Source organism: Crocodylus porosus, unplaced genomic scaffold, assembly GCF_001723895.1.
Source record: "Crocodylus porosus isolate Cpor-Errol unplaced genomic scaffold, CroPor_comp1, whole genome shotgun sequence".
In the NCBI taxonomy this organism is placed as follows: Eukaryota; Metazoa; Chordata; order Crocodylia; family Crocodylidae; genus Crocodylus; species Crocodylus porosus.
The window spans coordinates 3897596-3921197 of NW_017728939.1; the positions used below are offsets into that span (position 1 = coordinate 3897596).

The 23602-nt window shown below is 50.0% G+C and overlaps 1 protein-coding gene across 1 annotated transcript in view; it reads right to left on the minus strand.

Moving 5' to 3' along the window:
• The window catches only part of LOC109318339 (discoidin, CUB and LCCL domain-containing protein 1-like), a gene marked incomplete at its 5' end in the record, with an annotated part of 54262 nt that overhangs the window by 24665 nt on the left and 5995 nt on the right, over window positions 1–23602 (minus strand). The window contains one exon of the mRNA XM_019547533.1: window positions 15572–15793. Within this exon, the coding sequence (XP_019403078.1) occupies window positions 15572–15793 (222 nt within the window). The remainder of the gene's footprint in view (window positions 1–15571; window positions 15794–23602) is intronic.

Genomic DNA, 23602 nt, shown 5'->3' on the forward strand with positions numbered 1-23602 from the left:
GAGTTTGGAGGAAAGGCCGGGCAGGTTCTGGGAGAAAGCAGGGAGTCTGAGCCCATCTAAGAGGATTGGGAAATGATGAAAGGGAATAAAGCTGATGGGCACTTCTCAGGGACTGGAGATGAGGAAGGTTCCAACATGAGACATTACGATTTTAAAATGAGGGAGCACGGGCCCAAGAAGGATGAATTCACACCAAATATATGGCCAGAGAGGGCAACCCAGGCTTAACATTAGAAAGAAGCTGTGAAGTCCAGCTCAGAATCTGTTCTGATTCAGACCCATTGCCACTGACAGGAACTGTGCAGAAGTGGCTTTACTGTGCCTGTTTCCCCACCTGTGAAAAAAAACAACTTACCCTGAGCCACTTCAGGAGTGGATGCGAGGTGTAGCTGGTGTTTACAGTGTGCCTGGAGCACCACCAAGAATGCTAAGGGCTGTTATTCCTGTTATTCTCAGTGTGCATAACTCTCTAGGTTGCTGGCAATGACTTTTCTGTGTCTGGGTAATTTTTAACTACAGTCACATATCTCTGCTGCTGAAAGACTGGAGTCCAGGGGAAGCATAAGAAGTTGGGCCAAAATAGCTGCCTTCTTCTCTGTAGTATAGTTGGTGGGTCTCAGCTGTATCTCCTCTCACTCCTTCTCCTTGTGTGTATACCACTTCCGTGATACTTGAGAGTTGTTCCAATACATGGCTGGAGAAATTCTCTGATATGCGCTGTTTGGGCGCCTGACCAAATGCTGGCCATACACGGCTGGACAGAGAAGCCTTTAACAGGGAACATCATGTTCCTCCAATGCTGTAAGCAGAGCACTGACGCTTCCTATACAGGGACCAAGATGTCATTGAGAATGACCAGAGGGGACAACTGGTGTCAAGGGAAGAGTGCCAAGACTCCTGGGTCCAATTTTGCCACTGATTCAGTGCGGGACCTCTGGGTTTCAGTTTTCAGAAAACATTTCCCTTCCCCCCTGCCCTTCCATAACTTAACAGTTTTCCAAAAGAGGTTAACAAACCTCCTGGTCTCTATCCCCTAAGATCTAGTCTCTGCATAATTTCACTGTAAAGCCTGTGCTCAGTCTGATTTTGCAGGCAAATCTGCCTGATTGTCTCACTGTAAACTCACACATCTTCAGTGATGTGGTGTCACTGTTTTCTCCTGAATGTTCATTAATCACCAAAGTTAAACAAGGCTAGTTAATGGCCCCTGTCTCAGAAAACTGAATCCTCAGAAGGTGTAGGTCAAGGTAGCTCCACCCAAGTTAACACAGCCTTGTTGATTTACACCAGGTGAAATTTTGACCCAGTGAGTTTTAAACAGGGTCTCAAAACTCGGTCTTTCCCACCAAATGGCTTAAATTTCCCTATCTTGACTCTCGTGATGTCATCCTGTTGCGAGGTCTCTCAGCCCTTTAAAATCTTACAAGGCAAGAAGATCTGAATTTTTAATTAAAGAAAAAAAAGAAAGATCAAGGCAGGAAAAAACCCCCCTTGATTTCCTCCTGGATTGCATTGTGGGGACTCCCAACCCCAGAGCGACCAACTGCGTTCCCTGAACGCTCAGCTCACAAACGGCTCCTGCCGCAGCCTGGGACACTCCCACCAGCTCCAGACCTATTTCCCAACCGCTGACCATTTCCAGCAGATTTCAACGCCCTCCCAGCTCTCTCCCACAAGCTTGGGTTTCCTGCTGATTGCAGCCAGGTGCCACCCCCTCAGCTTCTGAAGAATAAACCCCCGCCCTGGCCTCCGCGGAGTCACTGCCTCTGTCTCACCAGACTCCCAGCACAGTCCCAGCTGTGAGGGACACCAGAGGCTCAAGTGCAGCCTCTCAACACCATGATGGAAGCAGTCAAGCTACAAATAACCCCACTGCAGTGCAGTTACCTGCAGCGGCAGAGACTCAGAGGTATCACTGGGAATGGTGGTGCTCTGGGTGGTGGGGTGGCAGAGATGACATGGGCTCCTTAGAGCTCTAAACTGGTGCCTGGGGCTGATGCCCCTCTCGCTCGCCCCCAGTTATGCTACTGCAGAAAACAAAATGTACCTACTATTTCAGTGCAGAGTACATCTTCCCCTCCACTAACTGGGGGCACTGAGGCAGATAAGAGCTTTCTACTGCTACCACTCACATCCTCCATTCAAGGGTCAGTGGCCTGTGTTTTCAGGGATCAGGGATCCTGGTTTTCTCTGCTAAAAAAATTGCACATTCTCTGATAAAAAACCCAAAATCTGTGATTAAAATTAAAGGCTCCCCACAGCCTCCCTGGCCCTGCTGGTGCCCCTTACTCCCCCCCTACAGTCTCCCCACCCTCACTCCCCCCTACAGTCTCCCCAGCCCTCCTGGTGCACTTCTTTCATGTGTTCATATGTGTGTGTGCATGTATGTATGCATACCCATGTGCACATCTATGGGTATACATGTGTGTATGCAGCTGTACGTGTATGTGTGCCTGCGTACATGTGTGGACACTGGACATGCTCCCATCGGGAGCTGAAGGAGCAGGGAGGTATGGGGGGAAGATTGGAGTGGCCCTCAGGCTGGCTGCCTGTGGACTGTGAGTCACGTTATCGGCCCTTAAGGGAAGCCGTATATGGAGGAGCCGAGCCCAGTCTGGTCAATAGCGCCTCTCAGGTTCCATGTGCAGCCATTCTGGTGCTCTGGCCAGGAGTGGGAAGGCTGCAAAACCCCTGCTCCCAGATAGCTGCAAACCTCCCAGCTCCCACCCAGCTGCAAACCTCCCAGCTGGCTGCAAATTTCTCCACTCCCTCAGCCCCCAACCAGCTTCCCCCCCAGCCCTGCCAGTCAACCCCCCAACCCCCTACAAGCCCCACTTACCACTTCACAGGCTCCAGAAAGAAAGTGAGCCTGATCTAAAACTTGGGACCAACTAAAAGCCTCAGGCCTTGCCCTTTCCCTTCTCCCTGCCCCTCCAGGAAAAGTTGGGCCTTTCCTGCCCTTTTTGCGATCAGCTCTTGCAGGCTGAAACTCAGCCCACCTGCAGAGCTCTTTGCAAAGGGGAAATCTGTGTTTTCTCTGATAAAAATGGGAAATCCATGGTTTTCTCCATTTTTCCGTGGGAAATGAAAAACCCAGATCCCTGGTCATGATGAGGCTGAAGGTTCCAGGTTCAAAGGGGCATTACATTGGCAATGGGCTTGTAGTCCTTGCAGGAGTTATGGAAGCTATTTCTATGCCTTTGGAGCAGGGCAGAGGGTGTAAGGAGTACTAACAGAGCAAAGGGCAGGACAATTGCCCAATTCAGTCTGTGGCTGAGGAGTGCCCCTGGATTCCACACTGAGGTTAAGCTCTTGTCTCGCAGCATCCATGACTAATGGCTTTGGCCACTGCTGGTTGGCCATGCTATCCTGGCAGACAATGACTTAGTCCTGGTTATTCAAACCTTTGTCACCCCTGGGCACGAAGCCATGAGCCCTCAGGGAACTCCAGCTAGTACAGCACGTCTCTTAAGCAACGCAAGGCTACTGGGAGCATATCAGACCTCTGTTCTTCACAGAGGCTTTCCACAAAATGCCAGGTCATATTCCAGGTCTCAGTGGGTGCATATATATACAGGAGACATTTACTGTGGAGTTGCCTAACTAGCTCTGCAGTGAAGTTCAGCATCCACATGTGTGGCTGTATTAGGCTGCAGGAAACTAATGAACTCCGCCGACGGTTAGTACTTGTAAACCTAGTACTGTCCGCAGTGGTGTTCTTTAGTGTGCAGCAGCACATGTGTAGATGCTGACAGTGACAGGGCTCTCTGGGACACAAGGATGCTTCAGTGTGGGGGCTGCCTGTTGGCTAGTTCCACGCTGGAGCACCCTCATGCCCCAGCCAGCCCCTCTCTGCAGTGTGCTGAGCCAGGTCAGCAGCCCCAAGCTGGCAGACTGACCCTCCAGATCCTCTGTCAGCTGAGGCTGCTCCAGCTTGGCTCCTTGTGCTGCAGCTCTGGGCACACATAAATGTGGCTTCTGGGAGCAAGGAACTCCAGTGCAATATGTGCCAGAGTTTATTGCGTTGCATCATTTTCATGTGTAGACGTAACCAATGTTACCTTCAAAGGCCCCCCTAGGCCTGGGTCCACCATATCTAAAAGCACAAAGCTCTGGCCTGAGGAGGACACTGACAACCCTGGCTGAATGGGTCTGCTCAACTGTGGACAAGCCTGGTCAAGGGTACAAGATGGAAGGGATACTGCTTGACCCATGGCAAGCAATGGAGAGGATGCTGCTGCAATTAATACATAGAAGTTGGAGCTTAGATACTACCGGGGCATGAATCCTCCAAGTTCCTCTGAGGGACATGGAGCCGGTGTGAGTATGATGATGGTGCAGCCGAAGAGGGCTTTATCAGCCTTCTCTTCCCTCTGGAACCAACAGAGCTCAGCAATGCCCAGCAGGAGCTCAGCACTTGGTAAGATGCAACCCATCATCCTTCCTAGGTCTCGATCACTACACAGCCCTGCAGTATACCCTTGACCATCAAAAGTACTGAGTGCCCAGAGCCCCATCCAACACCAAGGGGAGCTGCAGGTGCTTGGTGCCTCTGACAGTCCAGAGGAAGCGGGGGAAACAACCCAAATGTCAGAGACCCTTGGTGTAAATCTATTGCATGCAACAGGCTGGCACTCCAGATGGATTTGGCCCCACTTTCTGGAGGCCATGTGATGCCTGGCAGTGACTGAGTTCTCTGAGCGGAAATGATCACATGCAAGAAATTGTGATTAAAAGCCTGTGGGTAGGACAGATCTGAGCCCTGTAACTTCCCCCTCTCCCTCTCAGGCATTCTTGACCTCATGTTCCAGATGAGTCACCCCAAATTTGCACAGTACAGCATCAGGACCCTATGTCCTGGGGCTATGGAGAAACCTCCAGCTGTGTTTGGAGAGCTCTGGATGTTTCTGTGGGTGTGTGTGTTTGTGTGTCTGTGCACATGGGAAGATCCTATCTGAAAAAGATGCCCTTCTCCACCAATGCTTGGCCTGCTCTGTGCTACAACCAGATGGTGGCATATGATACATCCCCACACCAGATGTTCTAGCATGACTGACATTTTTGGTATGTGCTGTTCCAAGCCAGAAATGCGAAGCTGCCCCAAAACCCCATCCTTCTTATTCTGTCCAGGCAGCAAAATCAACATAACACCCCCGCACTTGTCTCACTCTCTCTCCCATTACATTCAGCTCCACTGCAATGGGCAACCAGGAGGGTTGTGACCACAGTTCAGTAAATCAGACCCAGAACATTTAATCCTTTTGAAGAATGGCACATTGCCACCTGGGTGGCACTGAGCTGGGGTAATGGGGGCACCCAGGCAGGGCTCACTCTCATACTGAAGAAGAGAGGTTTTGCACTTTGGTGATAGCAGACTTCATGGCAGGATTGCAAGGTGCTCTGCAGATGTTATTCTATCACTGATGTCGCTTCCTTGGGGTTTTACTCACCTACTGAACCCTCCAGTGCTTTCCACGCCTACCCTGGGAGCCATGTTAATATGATCTTCCCATTCAAACTGAGCACGGAGAATCTGAAGCACCTTGCCCCTAGCTTCAGCATGAATCAGTGGTAAAGCTGGGCCAGAACCCAGGGACATATTCTGTAATGATGAAGCCCAGTGTGATGGCCAGCTCAGGCTACATGCTTTATACCTTGGTTTTGGGCCACCCACTACAAGCTCCAAACCCCCTTCCTCCAAACTTGCCCCCAGCTTGACCCTCACCCCTTCATCCTCTACTTGCAAACACATGCTGCCTTTCAAAACATAGGGCTGGATTGTCCAGGCTGACCAAGCTGGATTTGGCACAACACCAGAGGTAGCAGAGGAAGACAAACCCACCTATGCAGCCCCCAGATTCTAGGACCAAACTGTAGGGATATGGAGCACTGGCCTAAGTTAAACCAGGCTGTGGGTTGCTCGAATTTATGCCTAGTGCTCATGGCCCACAGGCTGCTTCTAGCAGCTGAGGGCTATCAGCTTGACAGGTGGCCCAGACATGTCCCTTTCCCCTGAACCAGCTGCCTGCACTGCAATGGTGTTGCATCAGGATCTGACCTAAAATGTTGACACTGTTCTGATTAGTCAAAAAAACGGTGCCTCTCCATTGCCAAAAACCACGTCTGAGTCAGAGTGCGTCGATCCCACATCCTCATCCTGCCCAAATAATACTGTAAAAGAAGCTCCACATTTTCCCAAGGACAGTGCCAGTGATTATAGCAGCAGGAGGGATTGGACTGCAGCACTGAGCATCAGCCACACTCCCCTTTAAACAAACTTCTTCGTCTGACCCGACCTCTGGAGCCAGACAAGGGCTTTTCCAGCTCTGCAGGCAGGCGGAAAGGCAGGGGAGGATGATGCCTGGGGGAGTTTAACTCTCTGCAACTCCTAGTGATGCTAGTGCTCTAGAGTCTGTACTGGCTCCCAACAGCTTTCTGGATGAACTTCAAACTGCCAGTTTTTAACTACATACCTAAAGTTTTGGCCCTACATACCCAAAGGACTGCTTTCTGTCTTATGCCTTGTCATGGTCCCTGAGGTCAGGTGAGAGCAACCTCCTGCAAGTACAATCAATGCACTGCATCGGCCTGGCAAAAACATGTAGGAGATTTTTCTCAGCAGTTGTTCTTCAGCTCTGGAACTCCTGCCACCTCTAGGCTTACCAGAGTCTGAGCCTGGACACCTTTTGGGAGCGCTGGGGTAGCAACCTACAGCCCAGAGGCTAGATGTGACCAATGGAGCCACTGGCTCCAGCCTACAGAGCTGGGATTTCAGCAGCACTTTGCAGTGTGGGGCCTCAGCGGCACTCAGCAGTGGAGGCTTCGACCATGCCGTGCCATGTCAAACCACGGGATCTTTCCCATGCTGTACTGCAGCCAGGCAGCAGGGAGAAGCAGTAGCAGAAGCTGAGTCCTAGCATCAGCTTGCCTAGGAACTGAGCTGGGCCCTTCTAGTCAGCTGCTGCAAAACATTGCTGACCACCAGTTTAGGGGTTCCTGTTTTATGTTGATACTGTAGTTGCCTTGTAACTTGTTTTGCTCATTCCTGTTTTATAAGTTACTCTGGTCTGTTACTGCAAGACACCCTGAGCCTTTGTTGGGAAGGGCAGTATAAAAATTGAACAAATCAATAAAGCTTTAAGTCATTGGGACCCAGCCTGCCTGTCTGCCTTGGCATATCTAAAGGTATACATCATCCTGATTTTTGAGCACTGGTACTTGGGGCCAAGTTCTGGTGTCATTTACACCTGTCACTAGGGTCATCTACAGATGAAATTAATTCAACGCAATAAACCCTGGAGCTGTTTGTGCTGGAGTCAACTGCTCCCAGGCGCAGCATCTGCACATGCACCCAGGACAGCAGCAGTTTCATGGATTCATAGGTTGTGGGGCTGGAAGGGACCTTGGAAAATCATTGGGTTCACCCCGCTGCATCAAGCAGGAAAGATAACTGAGGGTCAGGTGACCTCCAGCAAGGAACCTGAATCGGTCTTCCAGGAGTTTGTGGCCATCACTCCTGGTTCTCCCCAAGGGTGCCCTGGTGAACAGTTGCTCACCGAGCCCTTGATGTACTCCCCTAGTGTAGCGGTAAGATACTACCAGGTCCTCTCTCAGCCTTCTTTTTTTCAGGCTGAAGAGTCCCAGATCCCTCAGCCTTTCTCATATGGCTTGGAGTGTAAGACTCTGATCATACAGGTGGCTCTTCTTTGGACTCTCTCAGGCTTGTCCATGTCCTTATTAAAGTGCGGTGCCCAGAACTGGATGCAGTGCTCCACTGGGGTCTCACCAGCGCTGAGTAGAGTGGCAGAATCACCTCCTTGGTTTTGCTGGAGATGCATCGATTGATGCATGCTGGAGTATTGTTTGCCATACTGGCTACAGCACCACACTGCCAGCTCATATTCATACTGTGGTCTACTACTACCCCCTGGTCCCTTTCATTCATGGTGCTGGTCAGTTTGGTGCTGTCAAGCCTGTAGGTGTGTTGGGAGTTGTTCATCCCAAGGTGGAGCACTTTATATTTCTTGAGTTTGACCCAGGGTGGAGTAGGCCCAGGCTGGCAGCAGGTTTGGAGGGGCAGCCCCAGGCTCTGGGTGGCAGCAGAGGATAGTGGAGGAGCTGGCTGGGCCATAAGAGTACTAAAGTGCAGAGCTGTGGGGCAGGTAGCCCCCGCCAGGTCCCCTCTTTAGCCAGCCTGTCACTGACTACACATGCATTTTGTTACACTTAATTACTCCGCTATAAGATAATGCTGTCCCCAACAGTACTATTTTATGGCAGAGTAGTTTACTGCATCCTAATAGCAGTGCACATGTAGATAGTGACACTTTACTGCAGAGCTAATTAGTTCATCTCTGCAGTAAAGTGCATATGTAGATGCGCCCAATGGTATTACTCCAGAATTTGGGCCTTGGTCTGCATCAGTACAGTATATTCAGATTAGTTGTACCTAACTCCTCTGGCGACAGGATGCATCTCTATGTATGAGTACATGGTTGCACGCGAGCATGTGCAAGTGGATCTGGGGGTATGAGGATAAGTTTGCATACATCAGTGGGAGTATATGCTCAAGACAGCAAGCGTGTATATACATAGCCATGTGCACTGGGGCATACACTGTGTCTGCGTGCTTGCATGTAACTGGGGGGTGGACAGGAGAGTGCATGAGCATGTGTACAAGCTTTTGTACAGGGGCATGCAGAGTGCACACACCCCAGGATGAATGTCTCATCAATGAAGCAAGTCTAAATAAATGGCTTCCTGCGCTCATGGTTGCCTGGCATACACAGCTCTTCCTGAAACTCCCCTCCATCCAGAATCTTAGTTTGGGAAGCCAAACCTATCAGCTGCCCTAGACCCCATTAACCATTTCTTCTGCTGGTAAAAAGGAAGTGGATGTTGCTAAAAGAAAGCAACACAGTAGCTCTCTTCCTGGACTCTAAAGCAAGCAAAACAATGTCTCTGGGAGCTCCAGGAGAGGCCAGAAATCTCCACGTGTTAGCCACCTACCCTCTCCCCCAAGGGTGACCTTCCAAAGCCACTTTGTCCTCTCCAAGGTCGCTCACTCTTGTTGCTGTACAGGATGAGCCAAGAAAGGAGGCTAGATGTGGAGTTCAGAGCCGTGTGGAGACTCTGTATGTGTGTGGGTGAATGTGGGTGTGGGTGTGTGGCTACCAACCATTCAGGGTCTGGGATACTTTGTGGGACAGAGACTTGTCAGGTGGCAGCAGGTAGTGGTATAGGTGGGATGGAGCTAGGGGCTGCACACAGCTGGTTAACAAGAGCCTCTCTCGCTAGGCCAAGCCTGTTCATTTTGGCTGTGACTTAATTTTTTTCTCTGATTATTCAGATCCAGTTAAGTTCCCCAGAGCTAATGTTAAAGAGCATATTTGGCTTACTGGATATCGGGACACATAATACAAGACACTGCTGAGTGCTCATCCCAGATCTACCACTGGCTCCCTTGGCAACTGTGGACATAGCACCTCATATCTTTGTGCCTCAGTTTCCCCTTTTGTAAGATAGATGCAATAGGCTTGACTCATTTATACTAAGGCTCCTTTCCACCAGCACAAAGAAGCCTTAAGGTGAATGCAGGTGACATTTACCCTCACTTCAAGAGCCATTTTACCCTCCCTGACTGGGATAAAGGGGCTTTGATGTATATAAATAACTCCAACCTCCTTCACAAGGGAAGAGCATGCTCTAGGTAATACTGAATGCTGAAAATCAAAGCACTCTGGGAGTGCTACAGCAAGTACAAGAACCTATTGCATAACTTGAGTTCAGCCTCTCCCCTTATTCCTTTCCACAGACACCCAGCCATATCCATCCTGCTTGCCTCAGCTGTATGTGCCTTCACATCATGGCAGCCATGCAAGCCATGCTACTGATGCTCCATGAATACACAATGAGGGATCATGGATGAGGGCAGAATCTTCCCCTCAACCATGCACCACTGTTCAGCTCATTGGATGCATTTTGTTTTCCGTCTTTCCTCCCTCTGAATAACCTCAGGCACCGGGCAGTGGCAGGAGCCCAGCCCATGACACCTCCTTATTGCTTCCAGGGGGGTTACACTGTTCCAACGGGGCAGCAGCTTCTCGGACAATCTGGCTCCAAGGACTGTGGTTATCCAACCTCTGCCTTTTGTGGGTGGGTGGCTGAGAGAGATCACCTGGTAGAGCCTCTGTCCTCACACGTTCTCAAACCTGCACTCTTCCTGGCACCTTCAGCCACACCACAACATCCTCCTGGCGTTCAGCCCGGGAAGCGATGGCAAACACGGATCCTCCAAGAGGGCTGAGAAGATCGGCAGTAAGGCCAGATCAGCACTGGTGCTGGGAAAGACTGATCTTTTCCAGCCCCTGGAACCAGCCTGCCTCTCTGCTGAAGTCCCAGTCCCTGCAGGAGTGACCTTCTCCCCTCTGCCAGAGTGCTGCAGCGTGAAATCTCTCATTCCATCCCGCTTGCCTCAGCCCCGCAGAGGTTGCTAGCTGTGTCATTTCCCACAGAAAACAAAGCAAGACAATGCTAGGAGACCAGGGCCAGAAGCTGTGCCTCATCCCAGCAGATACAGGTCCCGTCAGCCCGAACTCAGGCTCTGTCAGAGCTTCCACTGGGGAGAAAGCCCTGCTTTTAGTGGGTGACAAAGACACCCTCTCCACCCCAAAGAAACCTCAACCACAACAACTCAGCTCCAGGGTAAAACTTGGCAAAAAGGCACCAGCTGGGGAGCAAGGATCTGTTTATAGCATTTGAGCCAGTAAAGAGAGAGAGAAAAAACCTCATGGGGTGAGTTATACGTACAAAAATAAACCCAAACACAATTTGTGCTCTTGTAACTGGGGAAAAAAAAAAAAACAGCTTCAGTGTAAAGTCTGCTAGGGCGGTTTGGAGAAGAAATTTTCCATTGCTGTGTAAATTAGCGCCACTCCGGTTCTAAGTGACAGCGAAGCAGCTAGCCACAGCGTGCACCTTCAGGCCTCATGAACAACCCTATTGCCACAAGCCAGAGCATGCCCCCCGGAGTAACCCTACAATGGTGGTGGGCAGGGTGCAGCCTGGACAGTGCTTATGGGCAGGCATCACAAACCAGCTTGCCAAAGTGTGGAAGGGAGGGAAGGGAAGAGTGAAATCAGGAAGGAAACTGAGCTCCGTTTCAAAAATGTTACCATGAACATCTGTGCTAAGTGGGGAGAGATCCCCTGACAGCATCTCTCCCAGAGAAAGGCCTGTGGAGAGCAATCACTGGAGTGTGACCCAAGCCCTCTTGGCATTGCAGTCAATGGATCAGGCCAAGATGCATTAAAAATATACTGGCCAACAAAGCACATCCTCCACAGTTCCCAGGATTGTTACCATATATAGGCAGAAGGGGGGAGCAGAAGGCAGCTGAGGGAGGCTCAGTGGGGTCTCACTAAAAACCAGAAAAGTGTCAGTAGAAATGGCAAGGTGGTTTCATTGTCTGAAAAGGAAAGGGCTCTCTTTAATTCTCCTCTTGGTGCAACACAGGGCTAGAGAATGCCCCCAGGTGCCTGCAAGCCTGCACCATGGCCAAATCTAGGCAGGGTGCACTTAATGGGCCAGCACCTGTGGCCATACACCATTCTTTTGCACCCCCACAAGCCCACAACCTCTGGAGTGACTAGAGGCTGCATGGATGCTCCAGTAAATACTGATCGGAAATAGGCTGCATAGAGCCATAGCAGCAGCTGAGGATGACTTGAGAGGTCTGCTCCAGCCAGGCCACCTTCTTAGCATATCCCACAGGCTGGGCTGGAGGAGGGGAGGAGAGGGGGCACCTCAGGGCATCTCCCACTGCCACTTATGTGGTCTCTGTCTCCTGTGTAGTTGAAAGTACTGACCAGGGGCACCTTCAGGGCAGCTTCGCTGCTTCTTTTCCAGGTTGGGCAAATGTGGAGCAGGCACAGGTGCAGGACATGTGGTTTTCAGCAGCCTTGTCAGGAGCAGCACAGAAGTGATCTAGATTAACCCTAAGATCAGCTTGTCCAGGGTCACCAAGGGAGTCTGGGACAGAGCAAAGACTTGAATCTACGTCTCCTGAGCTGCAGGCTGGTGACCCAAAGATTTTCTGTTCCATTCCCTCCTGTTTCCATGTCACTGTTGCCTTTTAAACAAGGAGATAGGGAGGCTGGCCCAGTGGGGCCCAAGAGAATTACACTGTGTTCTGCCACCAATTCCCTTGGTGACCCTGGGAAAATCACTTGGCCTATTAGTGCCTCAGTTTACCTCTATACAGGGAGAGGAGCAACCATGCCCAGGCTCAAAAGGATGTCAGGAGGATAAATTCATTAATTTTTGTCAAGCAATCAGGTACTAAGATAACTATGGGTGAGAGAAGCACTGAAAACACATGGACTTTCATAGAGAAGGGAACCACAGGGGACTTTAAAAGAGGTCTAGGTGGGAAACGTAAGCACAGGTCATAACTCTGCCTGCTGCATGACCTGCAGCAATGGGAGCGAAGGTGTTACTGAGTTCAGCCTTCTGAATTTCACAGAAGGCAGGAACCTCCAAGCTGAGCCGAGCTTGGGAGAAATGGACTTTTTTGGGAGTGAAAGAGGCTCTTGGCAATGGGTTCAGAGCCAGGTCCTAAATATTTACTTTGTGTGAGTCAAATGGAGCAAAATACTTGGTGCCAAGATAAACGCAGCCTCGGGAATGACCTGCAAAGGGAGAGAGACTTGGCTTGGGCCCTGTTCTGTTCCTTTATTGTGCATGAAGGGGCTGAAAAGGGCTTTCCCTTCTACTTGGCTCCCCCTTACCTTGGAAATGGAGGGCTTTGTTGCATGATAATATAACCAAAGAGGGATTTTTGCTCCAGACCCAGGAAATGGCCTGTCTTGGCCTCACTAAGCTTCATTATGGTGCAGGGGGCTGCTGCTTCATTGGCACTTCCCAGACCAGCAACTGTTTGGTTCACACAGCATTACATGCACCTGCAAAACTGTGAGTGAAAATGGCCAGTTCAGAGCAAGTCCTGTGTCTCTCCAGGCAGGGGAGCTGGGCAGCAACCCCAGCAACAGTGGGAGTGGAGAAGACTGGGTATGGGGTGGGAAGGTATATGGGGTGTGCAAGCTTCATGTATCATGTAGCAAGCGGTAGTTGGATGGGATGTGGCCCTGGTCATGGAAAAGACGGGACAATGTCAAAATATCTGCTGCATGGGGCCTTCCATTTCAGCCTCCCTGCAGGAGATCTCAGGGGCTACCCCAGCAAGTGGGATGCAGCAGCCTGCCCCAGTCAATCCCGCCAGGGGATATCCCACCAAAGACACCTCCTGCCCCCTTCATGAATTCCACAGCAGGCTGGTCAGGGTAGTTTGCCTGCTGGGTGCTGTGATGTCACGCACCAGATCTACTGAGTCAAATCCAGTGCTGGTGAAAACTGCAGTAGCTCCATGGATGCTGATAGAACCGCCGATTTACAGATGGGTGGTTTGCCCCAGGTCCTAATTTGGGGACCCAACTGAGGGCTGCCACATATGAACCAGAATCCCACCCCATTGGGTTGCCTTTCCTCTAGTCATTGTTTTGCCTAACATAGTTTAGCAGTATGCAAGGTTACTGGCACAGCAGACAGATAAGGATTGCTCACAATGGGCCAAGGAAGCCCCAGAGAATAGGCTGGAGGAAACAATCCCAGCCCCAGGGGACTGATTCAGTGATTTCATTGGCCTTTCTCATCTGACTACTAGTGTTATTCAGAGACACAGCTGATGATTTCCCCCTCGTGTGTCCCTTGGCCCAAGCACAATGGAGCCCTCTCTTTGCTGAATGCCACACTTCCTGGATGCTTGGCATGCAGCGCCTGTGTGTCGCGTGATCCCCTCGCTGCCTCCGCTTGACCCACTCTGTGTTTACCTCCACTTCCTCTTGGCTCAGGGCTGCTTCCCACCCCCTCTGTGCTTCCCTCCCTGCCATTGCCAGGGCAGCCTGTAGCAGGAGGGAGCAGATTCCAGGAAAACATCCCCAGCAGGGACAGCCAAAGGTCAGCGCCCCATTGAGTCCACAGGCGGCTGAAAGCTGCTTGTGCTGTCACATCCCTCGAGTCCATTCAACCCTCCCAGAAAATCCTAGAAACATTTGGGCAACTGCTCCAGGGACAATATTAACTCATTGTGACCACTTCTGTTCCCACCCTGTAGGTCTTCCCTCTCTCAGGAGTCCTGCCACACACTACACAACCTTATTTCCACCGTAAAAAAAAATAAAAAGCCAGTTTCTTCACCCTCTTCCCTAAGATTTTTTGCAAACCATGATCCTGCAGTGTATTCTACACAGACCTAACCCATCCCCCCAGATGCATGAGCAAACCCTCAGATACCAGGCCTCGGATCTAAAATAGAACAAAACCAGCACTATTTCACTGCACAGGGTGTCAGGTGGGTCAAGGCACAGGAAGCCTATGCAATGAGTTTGTTCTCCCCATGGGTGGTTGAGTACTGCTTCTTGGGGGATTCTTGGGCATTGGGATGTTCTGGGCATGATCAACAGGGGTGGGTGACTGGGATGAAAGGCAGCAGACAGAGACACTACACAGACCAGGGGCTTCCACTCTGATCAAACAATGCTGCCTGGCACAAAGCAAGTGCTGGCTGATTGCTCTCTCCAAAGCCCTGGAGCTCATGGGCCAGTGGTGGCTTCAGTGACAGACCCCCTAGAGCAGAAGCTGCCATTCCCAACAGGAGCTTCATACATGTAAAACCATTGTGGCTGATGCCTTGCCAAGTACCCATACAGGCAGAACTGGGGAGGGACAGGCTCCCTCTGGGTTTGCTAACACTAAACCAGTGGTTCTCAACTTTTTTAGACTCAAGGCACCTCTTGTTAGACTCCAAACACCCCTCAGAAAATGCCAGGTCTTCGTTTTCACTTATATTTTGACTATGGAAAAATAATACAGCCATTTTTCTGTTGTAAAGAACTCACCACAACAGCGCAGAATGTTTTTAACGCTACTGATTCCTATTTGCAATCTCTGGGTTTGTTCTGTAAATCAGGTATGCATGCTTAATAGTGCTAACATTGCATTGTACCCCGCAGCACCTCTGAAAGGATCTGATGGCACCCCAGGGTTGAGAGTCACCACAATAGACACAGTAGTGACGGTAACACCCTGAGAGCATGAACTGAGACCAAGTGCTACAATTTTCCTATAAAAGTAGCATCTCACCATACAGACTCCTGAGCCCATGATACATCATCCATCCCATGTTCCTGTCCCTGCGTGGCACTGCATCATGCCCAGACTTTCCCTGTGCAGCTGTGCCTCTGCCTTTTAAAGGGCTGATTTTGCTCTACTTTAGTCCCCCCATGGGACTGAGACATCTTCAACTTCCAAACAGGAGAACACTAAGAAGGCAATCAACCATGCCCTGCCACCCCGTTTGCAGCACACTGGCTCCACCAAGCTAGAGCCCTACCCTCACCAAAGGATGGAAGTAGGTAGGAAGGCATCAATCACATTCCCTACAGGGTCTTCTTTGGCACTTGTCCCTGCCATTGCAGGGATTGTAAAGGGATGCCAGGATGTAGGGAGCCCTTACCATAGCTGATGCCATCAGAAGAGGACAAGAGCAGCAAGAAGCTGGAGGTGCAGTGTTCAGAGGACTCGATGTCCACATCCCCGAAGGCCAGCAGGAGAGAGGTCCCGTCAGCTGCCTGGATCCTCCACTCACAGGCTGTGTGGTTGGGATAGGTGCCAGGGTAGTTCTTGGAGGTCAGCGTCCCGCTGTGTGGCGTCAGCACTGTATGGCCACATCCATCCCCTGGAATACAACAGGGCTGGGCTTAGTTCAGACACCAGTAGTATGCTGGCCTTTCAGCCAGGACGTAACTCAACTAGACATGCCCAGCAGGTCTGAGTGCTAACAGATATGTTAAAACAGAGGGAGCAGTGATAGTGAAGGAGTTTTCATGGTACTGACTTCATGGTGGCATCCCTATATCTGTTACTGACTCACCGAGCAGCCTTGGGCATGTCTGTGACCAACCCACCTCTGACACTGAGGACACTTCTGATTTCTCAAGCATGGCATCTGCAACTTCAACTGAAGGCAGAGGAAGCTGGGACTTGACTCTGGCTCCCTGTAGCGCAGGCTGAGCTGCTAAAACCCAAGCTTCCAAAAATAGGGGGAAGCTTATTTTTCTGTGCCTTGGTTTCCCCATTTTTAATGGGGGAGAATAACTGGGCTCCTGTAAGCATTGATTAATAGCTTCTACAGAGTGATCAAAGGCATCCTTGATGGCAAATGCTACAGAAAGAGACCATCTGTATTATGCTGATGAAAAGTGTACATTATTGCATCAGAATTACTATTAACCTTGAAGGAATACATGCTGAGGTGTGACAGAGCTTTGTCCATGTCAAATGAGCTCAGCTAGTTTCCAGGGTTTTACAAACAGCTTGAAAAAATGAAGTCTGGAAAGGGGGCATGCAAACAAGAAGAGATGCAAATCTGGCAACTTCTGTCTTACTGTTTCTATCTGAGCACCTCTCCCACAGAGAGGCCAGTACAGAAGTGCTGTGTCCTTTCCTAGAGCTGATTTGTTATTTCATTTCTCCCTAGCTGTGTGCATGACTTCATCTTCTTTTTTTCTAATAGTTTTTCATTGTGTGGCAGTGTTGAATCACAGGCCAGATCCAAAAGGTGTCTGACTCTGATCTAGGTGTCCAAATGCCTAATGAGTTCAATGAAATTAGATTCCTAAATCTTTTTAGGGGTCTAGTCCAGTCTTCCTTTTAATTGCCCTTTTAATCTATAATTTGCAACAGAAGAGCACATAGAGTCATAAACCAAAAGAAAGCCCCATTGTGCCAGGTGCTATATAGGTACATATTGTGCAAGGTGCTTGCTTCAGAGAGTTTACAACCTAAACAGACAAATGGTAGTGGGAAACAGGTATGGGAAAGTAAAACGTGTTGTCCAAGGTCACATGACAGTGGCAGAGGCAGGAAGAAAATCCAAGTCTTTCATCCCAAAGGACTATCTGCAGGTGGTGTTGTGCCTGCCTGACCTCAGACCTCTGGCCTAAGATGCAGGGTCTGATTCTCTTTTCTCTTACGCTGGTTTTGTACTAGGGAGTTACTCCTGATTTACACCAGCGGAAGTGAGAACACGATGAGACCCTTGGGCTTTTATGGGAGCGCAGTCAAGATCTCAGGACTTTCCTTACTGGCATAACTCAGTGCTCAGCACAATGGGCCTCAGTTTTGGTTGGGGACTTTCTAAGTGCTACTTGAATGCCAGTAATAAGTAGTGAAAATAAACCGTGTGGCCATGTGACGTGGTTAAGTGGGTACAACACAAGCCTAGGAGTCAGAGCACCTGGGGTTCATTCCTGACTCTGCCACTGACTTGTTGTGTGACCTTGGGCCTGTCACAACTCCTCTTTCCCTTCCTGCCTTTGGTCTCCCTTGTCTATTTAGCTTGTAAACTCTTCAGGATAGTGTCTGCCTCTCACTGTGCAGCACCCACCACAAAGGGCCTTTTATCTTGGTCAGAGCCTCTGGGTACTGCTCTGATGTAATGATTAAGCTGATCTGAGCTGTTTGAGAAGCTCTGGACTGACAGTTATTTGTTTTCACCACAAGCCTGAAAAAGCTTAAACCAAACCACATCTCCTGCCAGTTTGCCTTCTGGTAGCATCAACTTGTGGTTAACCAGAACCAAGGATTCAGCCCCCTGTGCCTTCAGAAATCACAGCTCCCTCTATCCACTGCTAACAAAGGGCTTTTCTGTTCTCAGTACAGGTATAATACCCATGACAACAAAGCCAGATCCTACTGTATTTTGCAAATACAGCTGGCCTAGTGAAAGGCAACTGGTTGGCTTCCAGTCAGGTTCACTTTCCTGGCTGTAGCTAGCAGCTGTGTTTCATTACCTATCATGGTAGAGACATGCTTCCTCCATTTAGAGTGAAAAGCTTGACTGAATTTCGATAATATTTTTACATAGTATTGCTCTTCATATCAGCTTTTCAGACCTGACTCAAAGTCAAGTTCAATCACTGGGAATCTCCCTTTGGACTCTAATGGGCTTCAGCTAAGCCACCTTGTCCCTTTAAAAAAGGAGCAGTAAATTTGGGACTTAAACTAAACTGGCAGGTCCCTTAAAAATGAAATGTCAGGAAGGATGGGGAAGGTCACCCCGGTTCTGCCCCACCTGGGCTCTATTAATTGACCAGTGCTTCTAGGTCAAGGTAGATCCTGGCCAGTGCTGTGGCCGAGCATGATCTGTCTCACCTGTCCTTCAGGAGGGTGTGAACTGCCCATGCCCACCAGGTGACCAGCATGGGTGGCACCAGCGCAAACTGGAGGATTTGCTGTTTGTTTCAATGACTCCAAGACCATGAGCCAGGGTTCTGTCCCCGCTGATACACCTGCTCTTCCACCCCATAAAGCCCCCTTTTTCACCAGCCGCCCCCTCAGCAGCACGTGGTCCGTAGTTGCTATAGCACGCGCTCGCTGGGCGAAAGCCTTTAACAGAAGAGGCACTGTGAGGCCAAATATCAATTAGGCTCCTTCTCTTGCTTTTCAGCCTTTGTGCAGCTTGCATTTCAAATGAATGAGGCTGTCTCCCAAACCGTCCCCCCCCATCCCTGGCCCAGCTCTCCTGCAGTCGGACAAAAAAGGAACATTGAAGGCCTCCATTTTTCCTGCTGCTTTTGCTTCTCTCTCTGGGAGATGAAACCATAGCACTGAAAGCTTCAGAGAAACCAGCCAGCAAGAGCTGACAGCCGGAGGCAAAATTGTTTCCCTCCACTGCTCTCCAAATGCACAGGCACACACTCACCTCGCTTCTGCCAAGCCAGGAAGCTACCGTGGCCCTGCTGCCCTTCTAACACTGACCTACTGAGGAGGAAGCTGTGGGGAGGAAGGGGAGGTGAGAGGTTTGTGTCAAGCCCGGCTACTGCCTGCAAGCGCATCCAAAAGTAGCTGCCAGGGGTTTGATTCCAGTCTCACAGTGTAAATCAGGAAAAAATAATAATCCCTAGCTCTTATCTAGTGCTTTCCATCAGTAGGGCTTAGCATCCTCCCAGCTTTACAGAGGGAGAAAGGGAGGTTCAGGGAGGTGAACAGACCTGCCCGAGGTCACCCAGCGAGCCAGTGGTAAAATAAAGCCCAAGATTCCCGAGTCCCACTCTGATGCTGTATCCACTAGGCCATACCCCCTCCCCATGGGTGTCATGCTGGTATAATCCAAGCACTTAAAGGATCAGACTGGGAAGCCACTGAAATTGGTTCTTCTTCGCACCGTTGAGAAGGGCAGTGCAAGCTGCCAGACACAAGCTGCCCCAGGCCCTCAGCACGGTGTCCAGCAGCACCAGGTCTGAAGTCACATTCAGTCTCAGTGCCTGGTTCAAACCAAGTTTCTTCCTCACTCCTCCAACAACAGGTCCTCCGATGCTTCCACTGAAACCACTGAGGTTTTGCCACTGACTGGCAGAGGAGCAGGTCCCCGCTTAGTATCTGCCACGGACCACTGAATGGCAGCAATGTTCAGTGTGTTTAGTGAGACCACATCTGTCTCAGATCCCTGCTGGGGCCTGGAAGCCTCTGGGTAGGTCAGCTGCATCTATGTACAAAATCTGTAAATCCCAGACTAGCTCCAAGCCTGTGGACAGGCCCCATGGGGCCCTGCAACACATGCAGAATCACCAGCACAGCCCAGATAACAGATGACCTACCGTCTTCCACTGAGGCTGGCCGCTGACTTCAACGGGACCAAGCTGAGGCCCTAAACAAAGGCCCAGATGCTACAGAGTGCCCCCACCCCTTCTAACCTGACACTAGCCACCAGCTCTTAGATGAGACCCAGTATTTCCAAACTGCATCGGGGCGGCACTGACCTGCATTGTACAGAAGAAGGAAAAGGAGCAAAGGTGAGTGTTTTTCCTTGAGAAAGAAAGAGTTTGCTAAGTTTTATGGTTAAACTGGTGCTGGTATGAACAGCAAGAGGGGGGAAATTCCAGACGTACGCACAGAATGGGACAACCCCAAGACAAGCCCTTCCCCTGTCCTCCAACTTCCCCAGGATTGTCCCCTGGGATTGATAGATCTTCAGCCTCCATGATTTACTTTGCCCCTCTCTCCAAGGGGGCTGCCACGGATAGCTGCTTATGGCAGTGGTTCTCAAACTTTTTTGTACTTGGACCCATTTGTAAACATCAATGGCCAGTCCTGACCCAGTGCCCCTCAGTTTCGACCTGTTGCCCACCACCCTCGGGCCCCAGTCCCCCAGTGTCAGCCTGCAGCCAACAAAGAAAAAGCCACAGCTTCCCACATTTTTCTCCTTTATAGGAGAATCCATTTTTAAAGTTTGTTTGTGACCCTTTCATATATTTAGCAACCCACAACCCATGGGTTGAGAAACACTGGTTTATGGGGTGTGCATTCCTGCCCACTAGAAGCTGTGCTTAAGCCGCCAGTTCTGCTCACAGAAGCCAGTCCTGGTTGCCAGACAGGAGTGAGTTTTGGTGCCACCCAATCTAGTGGGAGACTCCTCACCAGTGATCACAAGGATCTTACTAGTGATCACAAGGAGCTCATCAGTGATCACAAAACAGCCACTATGAAATGTGCTCTGTCCTAGGAGTGCAGATGCTGCAGAGAGATGGGTGTTGCAAGACTGGGAAAAAACGGGGCAGTATCCAGGCCAGGAGACTCTGACACGAGCTGGGCTGTGCTGGCAACATTCACCCCGTGTCCCCAAGGGGCTACACCCTGAGCCGGTGTTAGCCAACATCACTCCTTGAAGCTCCACTGATGGATACCCCAGAAGGATCTGGCCAGGACCAGCCTGGTGATAATCTAAACAATGCTCAGCTCATTTCATTTTTGGGAGAAGCAAAGGGCTCTGGAGGAACTGCACTAGGGCAATGCTTGGGACATGAAAGGGGAGCTTTCCCAAGCTGTGACTCACACTCCCCAGCTGCCTTTGCACAGCTTGGCACTGGGGCCAATCCCCTCCCTGCCCTGAACTCCATGTCAGACATTTACAACTGTGCAAAGAACTAGTAATGACCTCTGATTCAGTAGGATTTCTACCCCCGTGGAATGAGTGCCAATGACTACCCCACGCTAAGAGGTGCTGGGAAGTCAGGCGCTTCCTATCCACCCCTTGGGGAACACTTATCTCTCTCTACAGCCCTGGGTTTGCTGTCCTGGAGAGGGAGGGTTCTTCATGCTCTGAGAGAGCTTCAGAGATAAGGATGTGGACAAAAGTGAGAAGGCCTATGACATACCCACCAGCCAGCCAGGCTTGCATGAGGAACCAGGATGGCCAGGATGGCTTAACAGAAATCAGAGATTTAGGGAAGGGAGACATGGGGCAAGATTACTCCACAATAACCAGGGAAATGACTTTAGAATTATGATCTGGATCAAAAGCAGCACCCTGGATGGGACAGTTGTTGGCCCATTCCCAACCCCCTGACCTACAGTGCCATTCCCAACATTACTATTGGAATTAACCAAAAAAGAAAAAAAAAAAAATTCAGTGTAATTTCCTGCCTCCAGGGAGTGCCCTATGCATAGGAGTTGCTTTCCAGGCACGGCTGCTGCACAGATTGAAGATGCAGATGAATGGGATTAATAGCACAAGGTTAGCATTTAATCAGGACTCACGGGGTAGCAGAGAGTAATCGGCTTGGCCAGTGTATGTTTTCTGATTCTGTATGTGCCCGTGTGGCTCTGTTATCTTTTGATTTCTCTAGAATAAGAAGGCTTCCTGCTGCAGGAGTTGGAAAAAACACATGGAGGGGATTTAAAATCTAGTAAAGACAATGGTGGGGGGAGGGGCAGAGGGAATAGAAAGCAGTGGTGGCAAGATACACCCACCTTCAATGTGCATGCAGGGTCTGCCCAGGTTTATGCTACACCCCTGGGTGGGACAGACAAGAGTGGTGGTACATTGGGGTTTACTGCTATCTGAGTGAGACCTGGTCTGAACAAACCCACTTCAGCAGAAGATCAGAGACAGGCCAAAAAGAAGCAACTTCACAGCCTCGCTCTTTTAAAATCTACTCCCCTCTTACAGCGCTCCTCAAAGAAACCCTATATACACCCACTGCTCTGATTTTCTCCGGTCAGCATCACAGAACGAGTCAGCGTTAGAGCTCAAGTCCCGGTTTCCATAGCCATGACTTAGCCAGGAGATCGTGTCTTGCTGCCCATGTCCAGACAGCAGAGTAGGGATGGAGAAGTCATCTAAGTGGAGTTTCTCTTTGTACAGGCTTGAGGTGTGAGGGACCAGAGAGGAGATGGCTTCTCAGTAAGCTGGAAGAGGCATAATTCCTCTGCCCTGGAGATTCCACAACCGCAGGTCTGAGAAAGGCTGCAGGGCGAGCCAAGAAGAGATTGCCCTGGGAAATGCTGCCCTTGATAAAACATCCCAGCCCTCCCTAATGCACATGCCAAGCTCACATGCCAGAGATAAACTGAGCGCCACACATGCGGCCAGGGATTTAATTTCAGGCTTTCACTGCTTATGAAGATGCTATCGGGTGTCTGATAATTGAAAAGTGAAAAGTAATAAGGTATTTAACACTTGGTGCCTGGGAAGCTGTTATTATGAATTACCCCCCACACCCTCCCAGGGTCTGTTGTAACTGGAGCTGGGTGAACACCACTAAATGGTAATAAGAAACATTCCTTCTCCTGTTCCCCCACAAACAGCTGTTCAGTTCCCCCAGGCTCAGACCCTTTTGCCTTCAAAAGAAGCACTCGGAGGACTGGGGTGTTAGTTCTGGCTCTGCCACTGGCCTGCTGGGTGGCCCTGGGCAAGTCACTAATTTCATCTCCACTTATGCTAAGGTCATAGCAGGGACTCTCTCTCACTAAGTGTCTACAGAACCTAACATGCTGAGGCTTATAGGTGCCCCTATAAGATAAATAATATTCCATTTCCTCAAAGGACTTTTACTCATACACATAATTGGGATGATGACTGTTCCACTCTGCTTCATGTCTGGCAATGGGGATCCAGATACTAGCCAGATCCTACATTATTTATTCTCCAGTAACAGAGCAGAAACAATGCCCCACCTCTTTCCAGCCACAATTCCCATCTATCCTAAGTAAGTAGTTGGTAACCAGTCCTCAGGATGCAGTATCTTCTCCCAGACTGATTGCTGGAGGTTATCAATATTAATAAGAACCCAAACTTACTCATGGATAATTCAGGAACAGAAGAAAAGAGTTATGTCTGTGTCTTATTCTCCCTATCAATCCCTGCACCTAATGCACCTCTCCAGCACTGATGTAGCTCCACTGACTTTAGCAAAGTCACTCTGGGCTTACGATGGCTGATTCCAACTCTCTGTTCTCACCCTGTCTATATGGTAGAACACGTCTGCGGAAAACGGCCCCAGCCAGTGGCTCAACATCAGTCTTAGCTGAGACCAAACTGTACCTCAACTGTGGTCCCCACTTGCACTACAACTCTGGGGCAAGATTTTCAAACATGATTCAAACACTACCACTATGCCTGCAGGCATTGATGACAATACAGTGATTTCTTATGAATGCTTAGTAATACTCGGAATATCAGAGCCCTGGGGAAGATGCACAGTAT